Here is a 15,796-nt window from a genome sequence, read left to right as displayed (position 1 = left end):
TTTATTCATGAAATAAAAAAAAAAAAGGTATGGGACAAGGAACTGCGTCAAAGAACCCACTCCATGAAAATTGAATGCATAGGTGGAATCAAAAGTTTTTCGTCTTATCAACGCCTCTCTTCTAACTGACTGTCTTCAACCTCTTTCTCATCGCCGCAGTGTTGCATCTCTTGCTATCTTCTGCCGCTATTTTCATACAAACTGCTCTTCTGATCTTGCTAACTGCATGCCTCCCCTCCTCCCATGGCTCGCTGTACAAGACTTTCTTTTCTGTCTACCTCTCAAATGCAAGAGTTAACCAGTATTATGTCATTCATCCCTTTTTCTGGTAAACTCTGGAACTCCCTGCCTGCTTCTGTATTTCCACCTTCCTGTGACTTGAACTCTTTCAAGAGGGAGGTTTCAAGACACTTATCCTGTATTTTTGACTAACGTTTTCAACTCTGTACAGGGACTGGCACGTCAGTGAGCATTTTTTGTTGCAATTATTGTTGCCCTTGGCCAGTGCCCCTCATATATATATATATATATATATATATATATATATATATATATATATATATATATATATATATATATATATATATATATATATATATATATATATATATATAAAGATGAAATACAAGAGCATGAAAAGTTAGTAATATGATGAAAGTATATTAGAAAACTAAAGGCCCACTGGTGACTGGAAACTTTTCTTCAATGACTGCAGGAAGGCTCCAGTTCTTGTATGGTGAACATAAAGTACATAAAAGAAATGAACAGTCAGATTTCTGAGGGGGTGAGAGAGAGAGAGAGAGAGAGAGAGAGAGAGAGAGAGAGAGAGAGAGAGAGAGAGAGAGAGAGAGAGAGAGAGAGAGAGAGAGAGAGAGAGAGAGAGAGAGAGGTAAGTATCAATATAAATGGCAAGAATTTTGGTCAAGAAAACTCAAGTGAAGGTACAACAAAAAGGTATATTTAAGGATAGTGTATATCTACATTATTTATTTCACATTTAACTCATGGTGCTACTGGCCAGCTTTTGGTTTTCATTTGCCAGTAATTTGCAGCAACAGAGCAAAACAACATAGGGCTGCTTGACATGGCTGTGTGATAAACATGTGTCCTACTCAACATGAAGTATAATAGATTGTCTTTTCATAATCAAGTAGTATAGTTAACTTATTAAGGATGAGCTCTGAAAAGTATGAGTATATTTTCTCATTTTATTTCTATTTTGGTGTATGGTTGACTATTATTATATAGCTCAGTCTTTTTGCCTGAATCAGTGTAATAATAACAACTATGTACCTGGTTTTAATCATAATTATGCTTTTCTTGCTAACTCAAACATTGATATTCTATACTTTCTACACCAATTTCACCCATGAACTTGCCCTTAGATCTCCATTAGATCCTGCACTTTCTTATCATCTTTTGTGGCTCTGATTTACAATTGAGAGTTGTGGATATGGTGGTGATGGGATTCCAGGAAGCTGTTAAGGATTTTGGTGCAGGAGTGGCAGTTGGTACTTAGCAGGGAAGACTGATTCAGTTATGGGATTCTTTACAGTTACCAGGAATCTGCTAATTTTGTATTGTCCATGATGCAGTGGGTTTTCTTCTTACCAGGTAAAGTGTCATCAAAGACATGATTCTTGTGGGTAGTGGTATACTCAGATTAAGCCTGACTGATAAGTACTAAGGTTGGCCTGTTACATAGCCAGTCCTTAAGCACCAGCTGATGGTGACTAGTTTTGGGATAAACCCTTAAAGTGGCATCACACTTGGAAAAATTTAATGAGTAAGAGCTCAAATTGTGAAAATTTAATAAGAAGTACTTCACTGACATCCTCACAGTTAATTCTAGCTTGTGTGGTGAATGATAGGCAGGGTTGGATGTACATGACTAAATCTGACACTGACAACTTCCTTCACTCTTCAGCTATCACAACATTATTTGAATTTACATAAAATTTTACCTACTGGAAAAAAAAAAAAAGTTTGACTTCAGTTATGACTGCTGAGAAGTTCATGGATTTGGGATGGCTTGTGACTCTTGAAATGTGGAATATTGGGGTTCCACAGGACTGCATCATCTTGTGTGGTTGACACAATCCAGTAATATCAATATCAAAAGTATTAATGTCACTGACACTGTTTATGATACCAGATGAATACAGTAATGATTTACTTAGGTGGATGTATGGATCCAGCACAATAACACATTGTGTTAAAATTTCAGTGTAAAAAAGAACTAATTTGATCAATTGCTTGCTGTTTGCCAAGCAGCTCCCCAGCAACACCTGGAGCAAAATTTGACTGTCATCTTGTGATTAAGGTATCTAATGGGCAAATAGTTGCCACTCAAGCTCATACTCATCTCATCAAATTTGGTTAGTGTGATGTCACCTTTAGTGTCAGCTGGGCTTGTTGCTGTTACACTTATCCTGCTCTTCCCAGACCATTTTCTTTGACGAGTTCGACTGCTACCCATGGCTTCCTGACATCAGCCTTCTGGTACATACCATAATCAGTAAGTAGTTGAACAAAGCTCTCATGTGCCACTAGCACCTGTTGCACATTTCTATGTACAGTTAATGAAATTATTGTGGAATAACAACAAGTTTACAAAAAATAGGAAAATTTGATACTGCTGTTTGATGACAATCCACAATACTGAATTAAGTTTCATCCATGTTATTCCATGAATATTTCAGTAGTTTTTGTCATTTACTGCTGCTGGACCTGTAGAAACTGAGCTACTGTTAGTCCCCATGCATGTTCAGCAATATATTTACCTAATGTTATGTACAATTTTGATCTATGGTGATTGATCAAAACTTTGTAAATGTATAAGTGATATATTGAAATATACAATATAATATTAGGAAGGGATATTTAGTCCACTGATAGGATGCATGTCAAGAATGAGATCAGCAAAGGGAATCATATCCACTGATCTCATTTACATCTATCACATTTTTCATTTCATCCTTAGGGACTTCAAAGCCTCTGATCTTCATGTAGTACCCACCAGACTTATCCTTAGCCAAGGTGGACATGTTGTTTTCCTCACGGTCTTTCACAACCACACGTATGATGTACACTTCATTGATGTTGTCACAGCCGTTGGTGTTCCGTGCACTGCCACTCTTTTCTTGCAAGGCTCCATTTGGTTTATCCACAAGATTTCTTTTCATCTTATCATTCACACTGTGTTGTTTTTCTACATCTCTAGATTCTGGTAAGATACACTTGTTTTTTTTTACAACTTCACAACACACCTCATCATCTTTGTCCTTTTCAAATACTCTTTCACGAGTTGGCTGACTCACTGTGTTTTTATCATACATTTTTTCTCTAAAGGCTTCAAGTAATCTATTTCTGTTTGTCCTTTCTTTCCTAGGAGCACTTTCACCTAATAACTTATTTCCCGGTGACATAACACTTACTTTTATACTTTCACTTTCACTCGATCCATTACTGACAACTTGCCTCATAGGATTTCTTAGAGAACACTGACTCCTCAGACTGGAACTATTTGAGTTGATGCTACTGTTAGAGAATTTCCTGGAAACTGCTTCCTTCCCTTTTTTGGTTTGGAAGAGACTGAGGTTTGGCAAGCTGAGGGGACCATCATTTTTATTTATGTTTTTGTTTCTTAGAGTCTGAGGGCAGATCTCTGCATAATGATCCTCACCTTCCTCTCTTCTTTCTGATATTGGACTGATATCATCAACCACACGTGAATAATCCATATTCTCTATAGACCTGAATGATATAAAACTGCCACTCTCACTTTCAGGCTTTTTCTCAGGTTGCTTTGCTGTCTTACCATTCTGTAGGACATAAGTGTTCTGCTTTGAGATCTTTCGAAGGTCTGCCTTTTTATGTTCCCGGCCAGAGTCCTTGAGAGGATAACTGTTGTACCCATTGGAGTTGTCATGATAGGTGAACTTTGTTTTCTCTACACTGTTTTCCCTTCGTCGGAAGTCTTTGAATTTGAAATCTCGGCTTTTGTCCTTACTGGTGGGAGGTGGTCTTCCTTCTCTTGAAAGGTCCCGCTCTCGCCCTTTCCTCTTATCGTGATCAGAAAGGAAAGAAAAACTGAGGGGTCGAATGTTGCTTAATGGTTCTACGAACTTGTCACTCAGTGACCTGGTCAATGATCTTGACCTCTTCTCCGTCACATGATGAGTCACCTAAAATGGAAGAAAAATTTAAAGTTAATGTCACATTGCAGCTGAAACCTTCAGCAATCTGTGTTAATTTTTAGGTTCTCAGTTTTATGCTTTAGGTATCTTTCATCATATAGTTTAAAAAGAAAAGCACTGTTGGTACTGTAAAACAATAAAGAAAAAACTGCAGAGACAAATATGTAGTGATATTTGAGTTTCTGCATTAACATTGACATGCTACTGAAGTTACCTACAAGTGACAAGACATGAATATAATTAAAATCAAGTTATATATATATATATATATATATATATATATATATATATATATATATATATATATATATATATATATATATATATATATATATATATATATATATATATATATATATATATATATATATATATATATATATATATATATATATATATATATATATATATATATATATATATATATATATATATATATATATATATATATATATATATATATATATATATATATATATATATATATATATATATATATATATATATATATATATATATATATATATATATATATATATATATATATATATATATATATATATATATATATATATAACAAAAATGTGATACTTATTACAATGAATCCAATACACAATAGATAATGTAGAATTTTTCTGTCATAAGTGAAACAGAACATGTAGGTACAGCATATTCATGTACTTAAAAAAAGGTTAAATTGTGAGGTGCATGCTGGAATGTTTTGATGTTTTTTTTATTGTCCTCTCTTCCTTACCTTTTGAGTCTGAGGTGGATAAAGATACTTCATTAGTGATAACTATGAAATTTGGGATGATGCAATTAACCTTTCCAAGCCACATTGTGTCTATTTACTGACTAACCAACACAACAAGATTATTCATGCATGGGTGCACATCTGTCACTACATCACATGTGATAAAATTATTATGTACACATGTATCTAGTATTATATATGAAATAAAAAAAATGATCAAACTAAAAGCTACCTGAGCATGCATTTATTCTGTTGGATGAATAAAGCTAATGAGGTGTACCACAGCAAGGTAAGGATGGCCTAGCCTTCCCCTCTTCAAAAAGATAAAGTATCTAAGCCACCCTATCCCACCCATGTAGAGTGACAAGATGAGAGGATGAAGCTAATGAAAATGTGTATGAGATGCAATATGAACATCTGTGGAAGTGGAATGAATTGTAGAGTGGTGGAATGAATGAAAAGGAGCAAACTGAGGTAGTATAACCATACTGAGAAGATGAAAAGCAAAACACTTGTATATGAGTATATATGAGTGAAACTGAAGGTCCTAACGGGTGAGAAAGGTCACTTGGGAGATGAAAGGATAAGGTAGGAGTATACATATATGGCATATATGTGTAAAGGAGGTGCTACTAGAAACTGAGTCCTTGAACAAGCATAAAGGAAGTGTTTGGATAGGGAGAGCTGCAGGCTCTTCTGTGGTGGCTGCCCTCTTGAAGGATGCTCCCAGTGGGAGTGAGATGTCAGAGAGATAGAGAGACACTAAAGCACTAGAATACAAGAGCAAAATATTTAATTATTTATGTAGTGTGGGTGAAGCAGGTTGATACATCGAGTATACTAGAGTTATCTTAACTAAATAAATTGCAGTGCACTACACATATTCTACTCTGCACTGGTGCAGTAATTTAATATTTTTTTCTAGCATTTTTTATTTTTAAAGATAAAGAACAAATTTTTGTCCTATACTGAAATACTACTCATTTTGCATGCTAAATTTAAATAGTATGTCTTTACTAATGACTATTTATGAATCTGTGTATGTCTACTAAATAATGTTTGTAGTGTATATATGCACTTGGTAGCATGGAAATCTGCTCATCTCCCAGGGATGAGAACATGAAAAATTAGGTAAAGTAAATTTCACTAATAAGGAGAGGTGCTGATCATGATTGTAGGGAATACATCATGCCCATGGCATGTACATCAATTATTTTCCAGAAATGGGAAGAAAAAGGGAGGTAAAACTACATTTAACAGGATATAAGTAGCATAATAAAGTAATCTATCTATATAAGGAGGGAAGTTGACAGAAAGCATTTACATTAGGGAGTGAGAATTGAATCTCCTGTTCCTCCCTACATCTTGTCATAAGAACAAGCATACAGAGGAAGGGTCTCCAGTCCCCTCACTCATACCTATCAGCTACTTTTATGTCACAAGGGGGTATCTCTATGCTTTCCATCTTGAGACTGAGAATATATAATTAATTTAAATAATAATTTACAAAGTGCCAAAGAATATGACATACAGGAACATTGAACATAATGAAGACATTATAATTTGTTAATACCTTCTAACATTAGGAAATGTGATGATGGAAGAAGGACAACGTGCAGAGGTGGTGCCCACCTTGATCTGGCGGCGCCAGGCCTCAGCCTCGTCCTCACAGTACGACACTGTTTTGAGGAAGATTGGGGTCTTGGGGAACATGGGGTCCTTGACTGGTGTCAGAGCAAAGTTGGAGGAGACATCAATTTCAAATAAAGTTGCTTGAGCTTCATCAGTCATGGTGCAAGCCAGGATCACTGATTCCTTCTGGGCTTGCTCCAGCCGTAGCATTCCTGAAGACAAGAGCATGGAGGGTGGCAGAAAGTTAAAATATAAACTACCATTCTTGAATAAATAAATACATACATATATGAATGTATATGTGTATAGATGTATATACATGTATACAAGGAATAAAGAATGTCACTTTCTAGCAATAAAGACAGAAGATGTACTCCTTAAATATAAGTGATAGAATGTCTCATGCTATTCCTGGTTTATGTCCTCCTATACTTGTTTTCTTCCCTCTTTTATCTCATTTCCTGTGGAGCATCATTTGGATGTATATTATGGCAAGGTAATATAAATGAGCAAAGTAACATATTAGCATCATTATTCTGTCAATAGCGTCACTCACCTGTGAAATTACAGGGAACTCTTGGCATGTAGCCACACACCAGTCGTACTGTGAGGGGCAGGCGATGGTTCTTTAGAATGTGGGCCATCAAATACACATGGTTGGGGTTTTTACTGCTTTTGTGTGCTGTTGTGTAGAAGCGGCCTGATGCTGAGAAAGGCAGGAACAATACCTGCCGGAACAGTGAATTTAGTGTCTGAACACTTCCTGGAGCAGAACTTACATCAGTATTGATTTTCATCTAGATCATTGTGAGCAACAGGCAGGATGTGCTCACCTCATTCCTGTAGTTTAGGCACTGTGCATACTTGTCACATGTGAAGACAGAGGAAGAGGAAGAGGAATCATGGCCTCGCCCACTACTGTTTGTGCGGCGAGCATTAAGGTCTTCATAGATACCCAGCAGTTTCAATACATGGCCACTCTGAACAACACTCTTCTGATAAGAGAATGTGCCATCACCTAAAAAAAAAAAATTATTATCTTTTGACAGGTGTTATCACTTAAAATGGTAGAGAATAAGATATAAATAAGAATAAAATTAAGCAACTTTTATGAAAAGTTAGTAAAATTTTACTTAGAAAAATGCACTCAATAAGAGTTAAAATTGAGATGTTGAGGAAGATAGCATCACATCAGCACCAGATAGTCCCACTCACTTTCTTCAGTTTTTGTGTAGGAAGGGACATCATAGCGGGTAAGGAAGAAGGTCACTTTGCTGGATGCCACCTGCTCCACTGTGGAGTAGTAGGATGCTGTACGGCCATCACTTGTCATGATGGCAAACCAACCTATAAAAAAAGAATAAATAAATAAAAATAAATAAATGAATAAATGAATAAATAAATGAGGCTTAGAAAAGAGTTTGGAGAAACTAAAAAGATGTCTACTTGATAACAATGGCAAGCCAATGAATTGAGATACCATATGCAAACTATTCAAAGAAGAGAAAAAGTTTTTGAATGTCAATTTGGAATACATCAGATTTCAAAGATGACAATGTAGTACACTACAGGAATGAAGTAAGGTTAATAATGTTGGGAAGCAGTGATATGCTTTGAGTGTGTATAAAATATGATAATCATTGTGAGGAAAGGTATTTCATAGAACATACTTAATAGGCACTAAAGGATTGGTGTAATACATGAATGCTTTTATAATTATGTCAATGAACGGGCATGTTCAGTAACTGTAGTGACATCATGTTGGTCATACTGGCAGAGAAAAATCTACCTCTGAAAGCAAATAAAAACTAAAGGATGTTATGGTGTGGTTAATGTGTCATTATTTGATCCATACTCAATGAGGCTGACCTGAGTTGACTTTCAAATTAAAAGCAGGATCTTCATGACATCTTAATCTGACACTAGAGCCTGAGAGCCTGAACTGCTGCCCTGGTGACTGGTGTATCACTGCCACCCTACAGTAAGAGGTGACTGACTGACACACAAATGAACTGGTGTTTAGATAAATGGGATACACCAAGGTCTGGTGACATCGTAGGTGCTGATCTCCTACTTTATCCAGCAGATAAGATTCATTATGTTGGACTATTGGGATTGCTAAGCTGTTCCAGGACTGGAATGGCATGTGGCAGGCTGGATTCTTGTTTTCATGAATAAATGTAAATACGTATTGTTAGATACAAGAAACAGAATAATTACTGTATTGCATACTTATTAACTAATATTCTACTGCAGACTATTTGATGTGAACTGCAGGTGTAAAGAGAGAGAGAGAGAGAGAGAGAGAGAGAGAGAGAGAGAGAGAGAGAGAGAGAGAGAGAGAGAGAGAGAGAGAGAGAGAGAGAGAGAGATAATAATATGAATGCTTAATAATGTTTCATAGTTTTACATAGGAGTTAAAGGACTCGACTGATTTTTCTTTTTGATGATGGGAGCAGCAGATCCATTCACTCAGATTATGTGTCAGATAACAAATGTGATTAAAAAAAAAACAGCTGTTCAAATGAACGCTCGACCTGACTTACCAGTGTAGGAGTCTGGGATGACTATTGAAGGACCCTGCGGGATGAGCGCGCCATCCTTCCCTGGCCGGAGAGACACGCCCCGCACCTATGGGACATCAAGCCACTATTCAACACACCGTGAACTATTCATACTGGGACGCTTTCATCGGTATTTATTATTATTATTATTATTATTATTACTATTATTATTATTATTATTATATTTTTTCCATATTTTTCCAATGAAGACAACAAAACAAAGATATAAAAACTCGACAGGTCAAGGCAGAAACTGAGACTGTCGTGGAGAACCCCCACATGAACGGGCCTCTACAGGCTTCAGAAGGGCTACTGAGCTCCCGTTGTACTCCATCAGATTAAAGGCTGGTAGGACGTCAAGGTAAAGTAGCTCCTCCTCCGCTTGCCGTAATATTAGGTTACACACACACACACACACACACACACACACACTATTCTCTCACGTCCAGAGAGAGAGAGAGAGAGAGAGAGAGAGACGTAATATATATATATATATATATATATATATATATATATATATATATATATATATATATATATATATATATATATATATATATATATATATATATATATATATATATATATATACACACACACACAGAATCAGAATCAGTGCGCAATACTACAAGTGAAAGGAACGCGTATCACCTGAGCTGCAGCATGAGAGAACGATTCAAAGGAAAACCTGTCATGGAATTATATGAAAAAAAGTTTAAGAACAAATAGAGTTATGAAATGAAATACGAGTAGAACGCGATGTTCACTTCTGAATATTTTCTCGAAGTACAACGTGTTGCCGCAAGCATACGAGTTCACCGTCAACGCAGTGAAAAACAGCGTCCAGTCTTGTATTTACCTTTGTCGAGTTGTAGGTGTTGTAGAGGAGCAGCGGGCGGGAGAGATCCAGTCCAGACGGTGCTGTTGGTGCGTGGAGGTGCGCCGCGGTGGGCAGCTTGTGCCTCTTCAGGAGGCTCCGGGGCGTGAGGGCCATGCCTAGGGGGACAAAGTGTGGTCCCTGCCCCACAGACGATCCTGACGTGGACATGGTGGTGGTGGTGGTGGCGATGGCTGGGGTCACGGGAAGTTATTACATGCTCACACCACTGCTGGCGGTCACAAGCACTAATGTAATGATCCCGAGTCACTCTTCAGGTAAACACTCGATACAAATTCTACAATCCAGTGACAGTTTTTAAAAGGAAAATCAAGTTAACTTTCTAATCACTCCTAAAATCGTATTCGACCTGTCCCGGCCCCCGCGACCCCTCCCGCAGGTCACGAGTGGTGTGGGCGTGGACGGGCGAGCTGCCAGACCCTTGGCGGCCTGCTGGTCCTCCCGGCTCTGTGGCCGCGCACACCTTTTCAATGTCGCTCTCTTTTATATATGTATTTGATCATAGGATGTTTCATTCGCAAATAAGTGGCTTGTGTCAAATAACTGTTGGTTCTGACTCGTCATAAACTCGACAAGTACAACTCGTCACAAACACACTCTCAAGGATCGCCTTAGTCCACAAGTGCACAAAGATCGCGCAGGACGAGCGCGATACAACCTTCCCCCACCAGTTCCCAGCCGCTACTGCTGCGCTCAGTCAGTGCGCTGTCGCCACTGCCGCTGCGATTCTTCCTAGTCTCCTCCCTCGGTGATGGCCTCCAATCTGAAATTAAGAAGAATCGGTGAGAAAGCACTTCTATAAGCATTTCCCACTACCAGACGTATACCGATCACTTCCGGCAACTTCTTTCCACCACAAGTAACATTCTTCTTGTGTGCGACCTGTTTGGCCCTTGAATTTACTTATAACTCCTTGGTAGTTCAGAGATCGAATTAAAAGTCTAATTTTAAAGCAACATTTAACCTTAAAATTCGTTACACCTGACCAAAGTGTGACAGTGCGTAGGTTTAGGAAAGGCATATGACTAGTCAGGCAATGCCAGGCTGAGTACATAGTGACGCAACACCTTTCGTCGGAAATGAGTTGGCTAGCGAACTTTCGGGCTTTCCGGAACTAAGGGAGAGGATGTGTAGTAGTGTGGCGTGGGGTCCCGCACTGGTGAACGCTAAGAACTCATCATGAAAATGTGAGTCATTCAGAATAGTGCTTAGGGAAAGGTAATGGGCAAGGGTGCTTCTTCAGAAAGACATCAAGCGCACACACATCATCTCTCTCTCTCTCTCTCTCTCTCTCTCTCTCTCTCTCTCTCTCTCTCTCAGTCAACCAGAGACAGTGCACCGGTTCTACCCCCCAACCGGAGCAAGGCGTGAAAGGCATGGAGAGTCTTCCAGATTCACTCCTTAAACAGAAAGAAGACTGCAAAATCTCTCTCTCTCTCTCTCTCTCTCTCTCTCTCTCTCTCTCTCTCTCTCTTAGTAAGAATAAAATAATGCCATTATTTCAGCGGTCCTCCAGCACTCGTCCCTAACCTCGACACTCGCAAATATTACGAGCTTCAAGACCGCAAACGGCGTGCTGAGAACCTGACATTCACCTGGACGTACATATATGAATTTCAGAGGTAAATATATGAGTAGATACATAAGTGCAGGGAATAAGTAAATAAACGTTGCCACAATTCCGAAGAGGAGATGTAGACGTGCAGTGCGGCCTGACCAGCTGGTGTTTGGTAAGGAACACACGAGACTGCTGCCCGAAGGAGAGAAGCTTGGGTTCATCCTTATGGTCCAGAGTGCCTTCCTTTCCTCGCTAACTTGTCGCCAAGAGTGTAAAGTAGCACACTTCAATATAATACCCACACCTGCACTACTTAAATGATGCAAGGCAGGAGACAATATTTCGTCAGATACAATGGCACTGGTGGCTGTGAGACACCATCGATTTATTCACCAGCAACTGACGCTGCGATATTACAGACAGCACAGACCTTGACGGTGACCAGTGTGCCGTTCCTCATTACGTATGAAAAATTATTATAAGAGAAGAAATTGATGGCTTAAAAATTTACATCATGGGAGTTTACAATTTCTTAATCCAGTTTCTCTCGACACATTCGTCATCATTGTTCTATCTGTCAGTCATTTTACTTTCTTAACCCGCCAGCCTCTCGGTCACACCCTCATGCCATCTCCCCCTCTCGCTCCCTCCACCCCGGGCACGGTCAGGGGCGTTGTGGTGAGGGACCTGCGTGGCGGTGCATGACGGAATGTGCCGCGCCAGGCACCGCTCAGCCTCCTCTCGCATGAGTCTTGTTCTTGTGAATGACCAGTCTCTTCTGAAAGGTGTGTTCACCTGTGCGTAGTGTTGTGCAGGATTGTCTGTCTTGTCACCCTGAGAATGGTAAGAACACTCATAATTTTCCTTCTGGTCACACAGACAGGACCAAGTCACCTGTGTCAGTCCGTACACTGCATACCTTGTAGGTGGTTAGGAAACGGTGGTGAAGATGGGAATGTGTTGCATCATAAATACTAACAATATTATTCAGTGTGAGGTAAGTCGGAAATCACACCTCGGAATCCTGTCAAGAAGTCCCATACCCTCTTCAACAACGATCATAGGAAATTGAGAGAGAGAGAGGGAGAAAAAAAATATCAACCCAAGGCCAAACTGGTTATGGTGGAATGTAAGAAAGAAAAATCCTCCTCCAAAAATTTAGTGTTACTTTCAGAGCAGCAAGGAAGGCGCCGCACTTAGCCGGGTGTCGATGCCGCCGCTGGGACCGGTTTCTTCTTGAAGCAACATCCCAGGAAGCAAGGGAAAGACAAACCAACTGTCACAAGAGAACGAAACGATGTGTTGCAAGCAAGGTGTTGTTATAGCGAGTCACAATAAAGAAAAAAACAAACAAACAAATGCTGAAGTATAAAAAAGTCAGACTACAGTGTGAGACAAAAAGGGACGGGAACACGTGCCCTCTCGGAATCACGAGCAGTGAAGATAATGCTGCAAAGGTATCACAGCCAGTAACGCAGGTCGTATGATGCAGAAGAACGAGTAACCTTTCTTTAGATTGTAGTCACAGTTGCAGCTTCTTGGTTCAGGCAGATGAGCTAGGATCGCTTGAGCTCGCCCTCTGCATTCCACTGCCACCCAAATGTTCTCATCGGCAATGGCAGCACCTTTCCCATCAACACATAACAATGGATCACTGAGGTCTTCTTCATTCCTCACGTCCAAGTTCTGCTCGACTGCCCGAGAACGTGTAGCGTGACCTTGACACAACCTTGCTTCCTCTCGTCCTCTGCTTTTTCACATTGCCTCCCTTCTCTTAACCCCGTCAAGCTTCACTGGTGTGTTATTGATTCTCTCAGAATAGCTTCATCATCATTGTCATGCAGGAAAGGGAACTTCAAGAGAAGTTCATAGTTTAAATCTCCTACTCTTTATTTTACTTTGAGTTTGAATGCTACACGTTCCTTCCTACAATGGACAACACTGCAAATGAACCGCGGTCAATGCGAGGGGCTGCTAAATAGAAGCTTAAACAAGTAGTAAGTTTACCCAGCTCTCTACCGCCGGGATTGTCGTCATGTTCGGCAACCGCACAACATTTTTCTGTACACTTTCCTGTCACGAGAAATATGGTGAAATGGAATTCTAGACGCGCTACATAACAAAAATCGTGTAACCAAACTAGGGTTACAGAAGAACACTACTTGCCCCCCAAATGATGGTGGACGACGGGATCGAACATGTAATTTCTGGGCAGGAGTGGAGTCGCGGTCTGAGCTGGTGCGCCTCCCAAGCCCCGCAGGAAGGAGAAGCCGCCTCATGAATGAAGCTACTTTCCATTCATTCAGTGCCCAAAAAAAAAAAAAAAAAACCTTTCTACACCCAGATGTTTCGTGTGTTGAATCAACAACAACAACATATCCACATACGAGATGAAATGTTTCCACCACCACCATCGCCATCATCAGTCATCCTTATTATATCACCATCAGCCTCTATGATTCCAGTGCAGAACAGAGACCTTCCTCTAGCCATGAACCTTGATGATTTAGATGGACTATTGACACTAAAGAATACAGCTATCTACAAGAATTTCTATAGGTACTTTGCGGCGCTAAAGGAAAAGCTATCTTGACAAAAGACAATTCATGTGAAGGAGCCACCTTAAAAAAAAGCGAGTATGGAAAGAAGAAGGCGAAGAAGAAGAAGAAGAAGAAGAAGAAGAAGAAGAAGAAGAAGAAGAAGAAGAAGAAGAAGAAGAAGAAGAAGAAAAACGCACTCATAAAAACACGACATACTATACTACAACCACTACTACTACTACTACTACTACTACTACTACTACTACTACTACTACTACTACTACTACTACTACTACTATTACTACTACTACTAATAATAATAATAATAATAATAATCTGTGTGTCCTTTGAAGACTGTCCTGATGAGAGTACAAAGCACAAAAGAATACGTGCTGTACAACTTCGTATAATTTCTTGTCTGTATGGTGTCTATTCCACGACAAAACTTACGTAAAAAAAAAAGTGGAAAAAGCAAGGAAAAAAGTTATCACACTGCCAGAAACACGTGACTCGATCATCTTCACGCCAACACAAAAAGTTCTCGTGTATTTGACAAAGAAGTAACGGAAGCAGTCACTCCTTCACTTCGTCCCAGAAGTTGGCTATCTTTCCTGCTTTGTTATTCGTTGTTCCTTCCCCATCTTCATCTTTCTTACGAACATAACATGCATCGTTCTGCCAGCCCTCCCCCCTCCCCCCCCAAAACACACACACATTCAATTGAGTTTTGTAGTATATAAGAGGAAGCTTCATGTGGCGTAACAATGTGTACACTCACCTCACATGAAGGAGAGGAGGCTGGAGATGTTGGAGGACGTCAACCTCACGGCACCTGCGAAGGTGAAGAATAAAAAGTGTTAAATTCGGTTTGATTCGACGTCATGAGGTGAAAGGTACCACTGCTGCAACCTTACGTAGTAGCCGGTACTGAAGGCCACCATGCGGAACTCCACTCGTGAATAAACCTGCAAATGAAGGGTTCGCAAGCCAGGATACACAAGCGATACATTGTCACGGTTATGTGCAATGGAGTGATGCCAATACCAGCACTCTCCTGGAAATGTTCACGTGGCGGCGGTGTGCCATTCTCTTCAGTATACGCGAGCTGGTTCACCAGTTAATGATCATTAGCTCAGACTAGCGCAGCACTGGAGCCACCCCTTATGTAGCCATAACACACCGTGATGGAAATGGGTTCTCACAACACTCTCACGTGGAAATGATGCCTCGGTAGTAACACTTTTTATTGAGGGAATATTTCTACGTCAGGTGCGTGCCAGAGACAAGAAAAGAAATTAAGAAATCGTGAAATATTCGCCCACAAGATGGCAGTTCCCAATACTTCTTTCAGAAATCCGACAGTACGGCCGATAAATTAGTTCGAAAGCTTGCCACCAGACTACTGGATTCACATTCTAATAACACCTATCACGTGTAGATGGAGGGAACTCACTTCTGATATTCAGTTCTACAGATAGTGAGTGTTCCGACTTTCTACGTCGGATCAAAAAGTAACCACCACGTAATAAGCCAGTGCACCGCGACAGTTGTGTTGGAAGGCAGGCAACACCAACAACACGAGGACCTATGCCAGGCGTCGTACTAGTGTGGATGGTGCACATCTACCAGGTATTTCGATACGAGTGATCTA

At 39.7% G+C, this 15,796-nt stretch overlaps 1 protein-coding gene across 3 annotated transcripts in view; it reads right to left on the bottom strand.

Annotated features, from left to right (window-relative positions):
- Nucleotides 1-936: 936 nt before the first annotated feature.
- LOC135102563 (uncharacterized) overlaps nucleotides 937-15,796 on the bottom strand; it is a 94,993-nt gene continuing 80,133 nt past the window's right edge. For all 3 annotated transcript variants that reach the window (XM_064007848.1, XM_064007853.1, XM_064007856.1), the window contains 8 exons: nucleotides 14,924-14,977; nucleotides 10,009-10,810; nucleotides 9,132-9,216; nucleotides 7,801-7,932; nucleotides 7,419-7,603; nucleotides 7,142-7,313; nucleotides 6,586-6,797; nucleotides 937-4,187 (listed from right to left, as the gene is read on the bottom strand). In XM_064007848.1, coding sequence (XP_063863918.1) covers nucleotides 2,919-4,187; nucleotides 6,586-6,797; nucleotides 7,142-7,313; nucleotides 7,419-7,603; nucleotides 7,801-7,932; nucleotides 9,132-9,216; nucleotides 10,009-10,197 — 2,244 coding nt within the window. In that variant the 5' untranslated portion in view covers nucleotides 10,198-10,810; nucleotides 14,924-14,977 and the 3' untranslated portion in view covers nucleotides 937-2,918. The remainder of the gene's footprint in view (nucleotides 4,188-6,585; nucleotides 6,798-7,141; nucleotides 7,314-7,418; nucleotides 7,604-7,800; nucleotides 7,933-9,131; nucleotides 9,217-10,008; nucleotides 10,811-14,923; nucleotides 14,978-15,796) is intronic.

Source organism: Scylla paramamosain, chromosome 1, assembly GCF_035594125.1.
Source record: "Scylla paramamosain isolate STU-SP2022 chromosome 1, ASM3559412v1, whole genome shotgun sequence".
Taxonomy (NCBI): Eukaryota; Metazoa; Arthropoda; class Malacostraca; order Decapoda; family Portunidae; genus Scylla; species Scylla paramamosain.
Note: the sequence above shows the minus strand (reverse complement) of the source record. Positions and strands in the feature narration are given on the sequence as shown.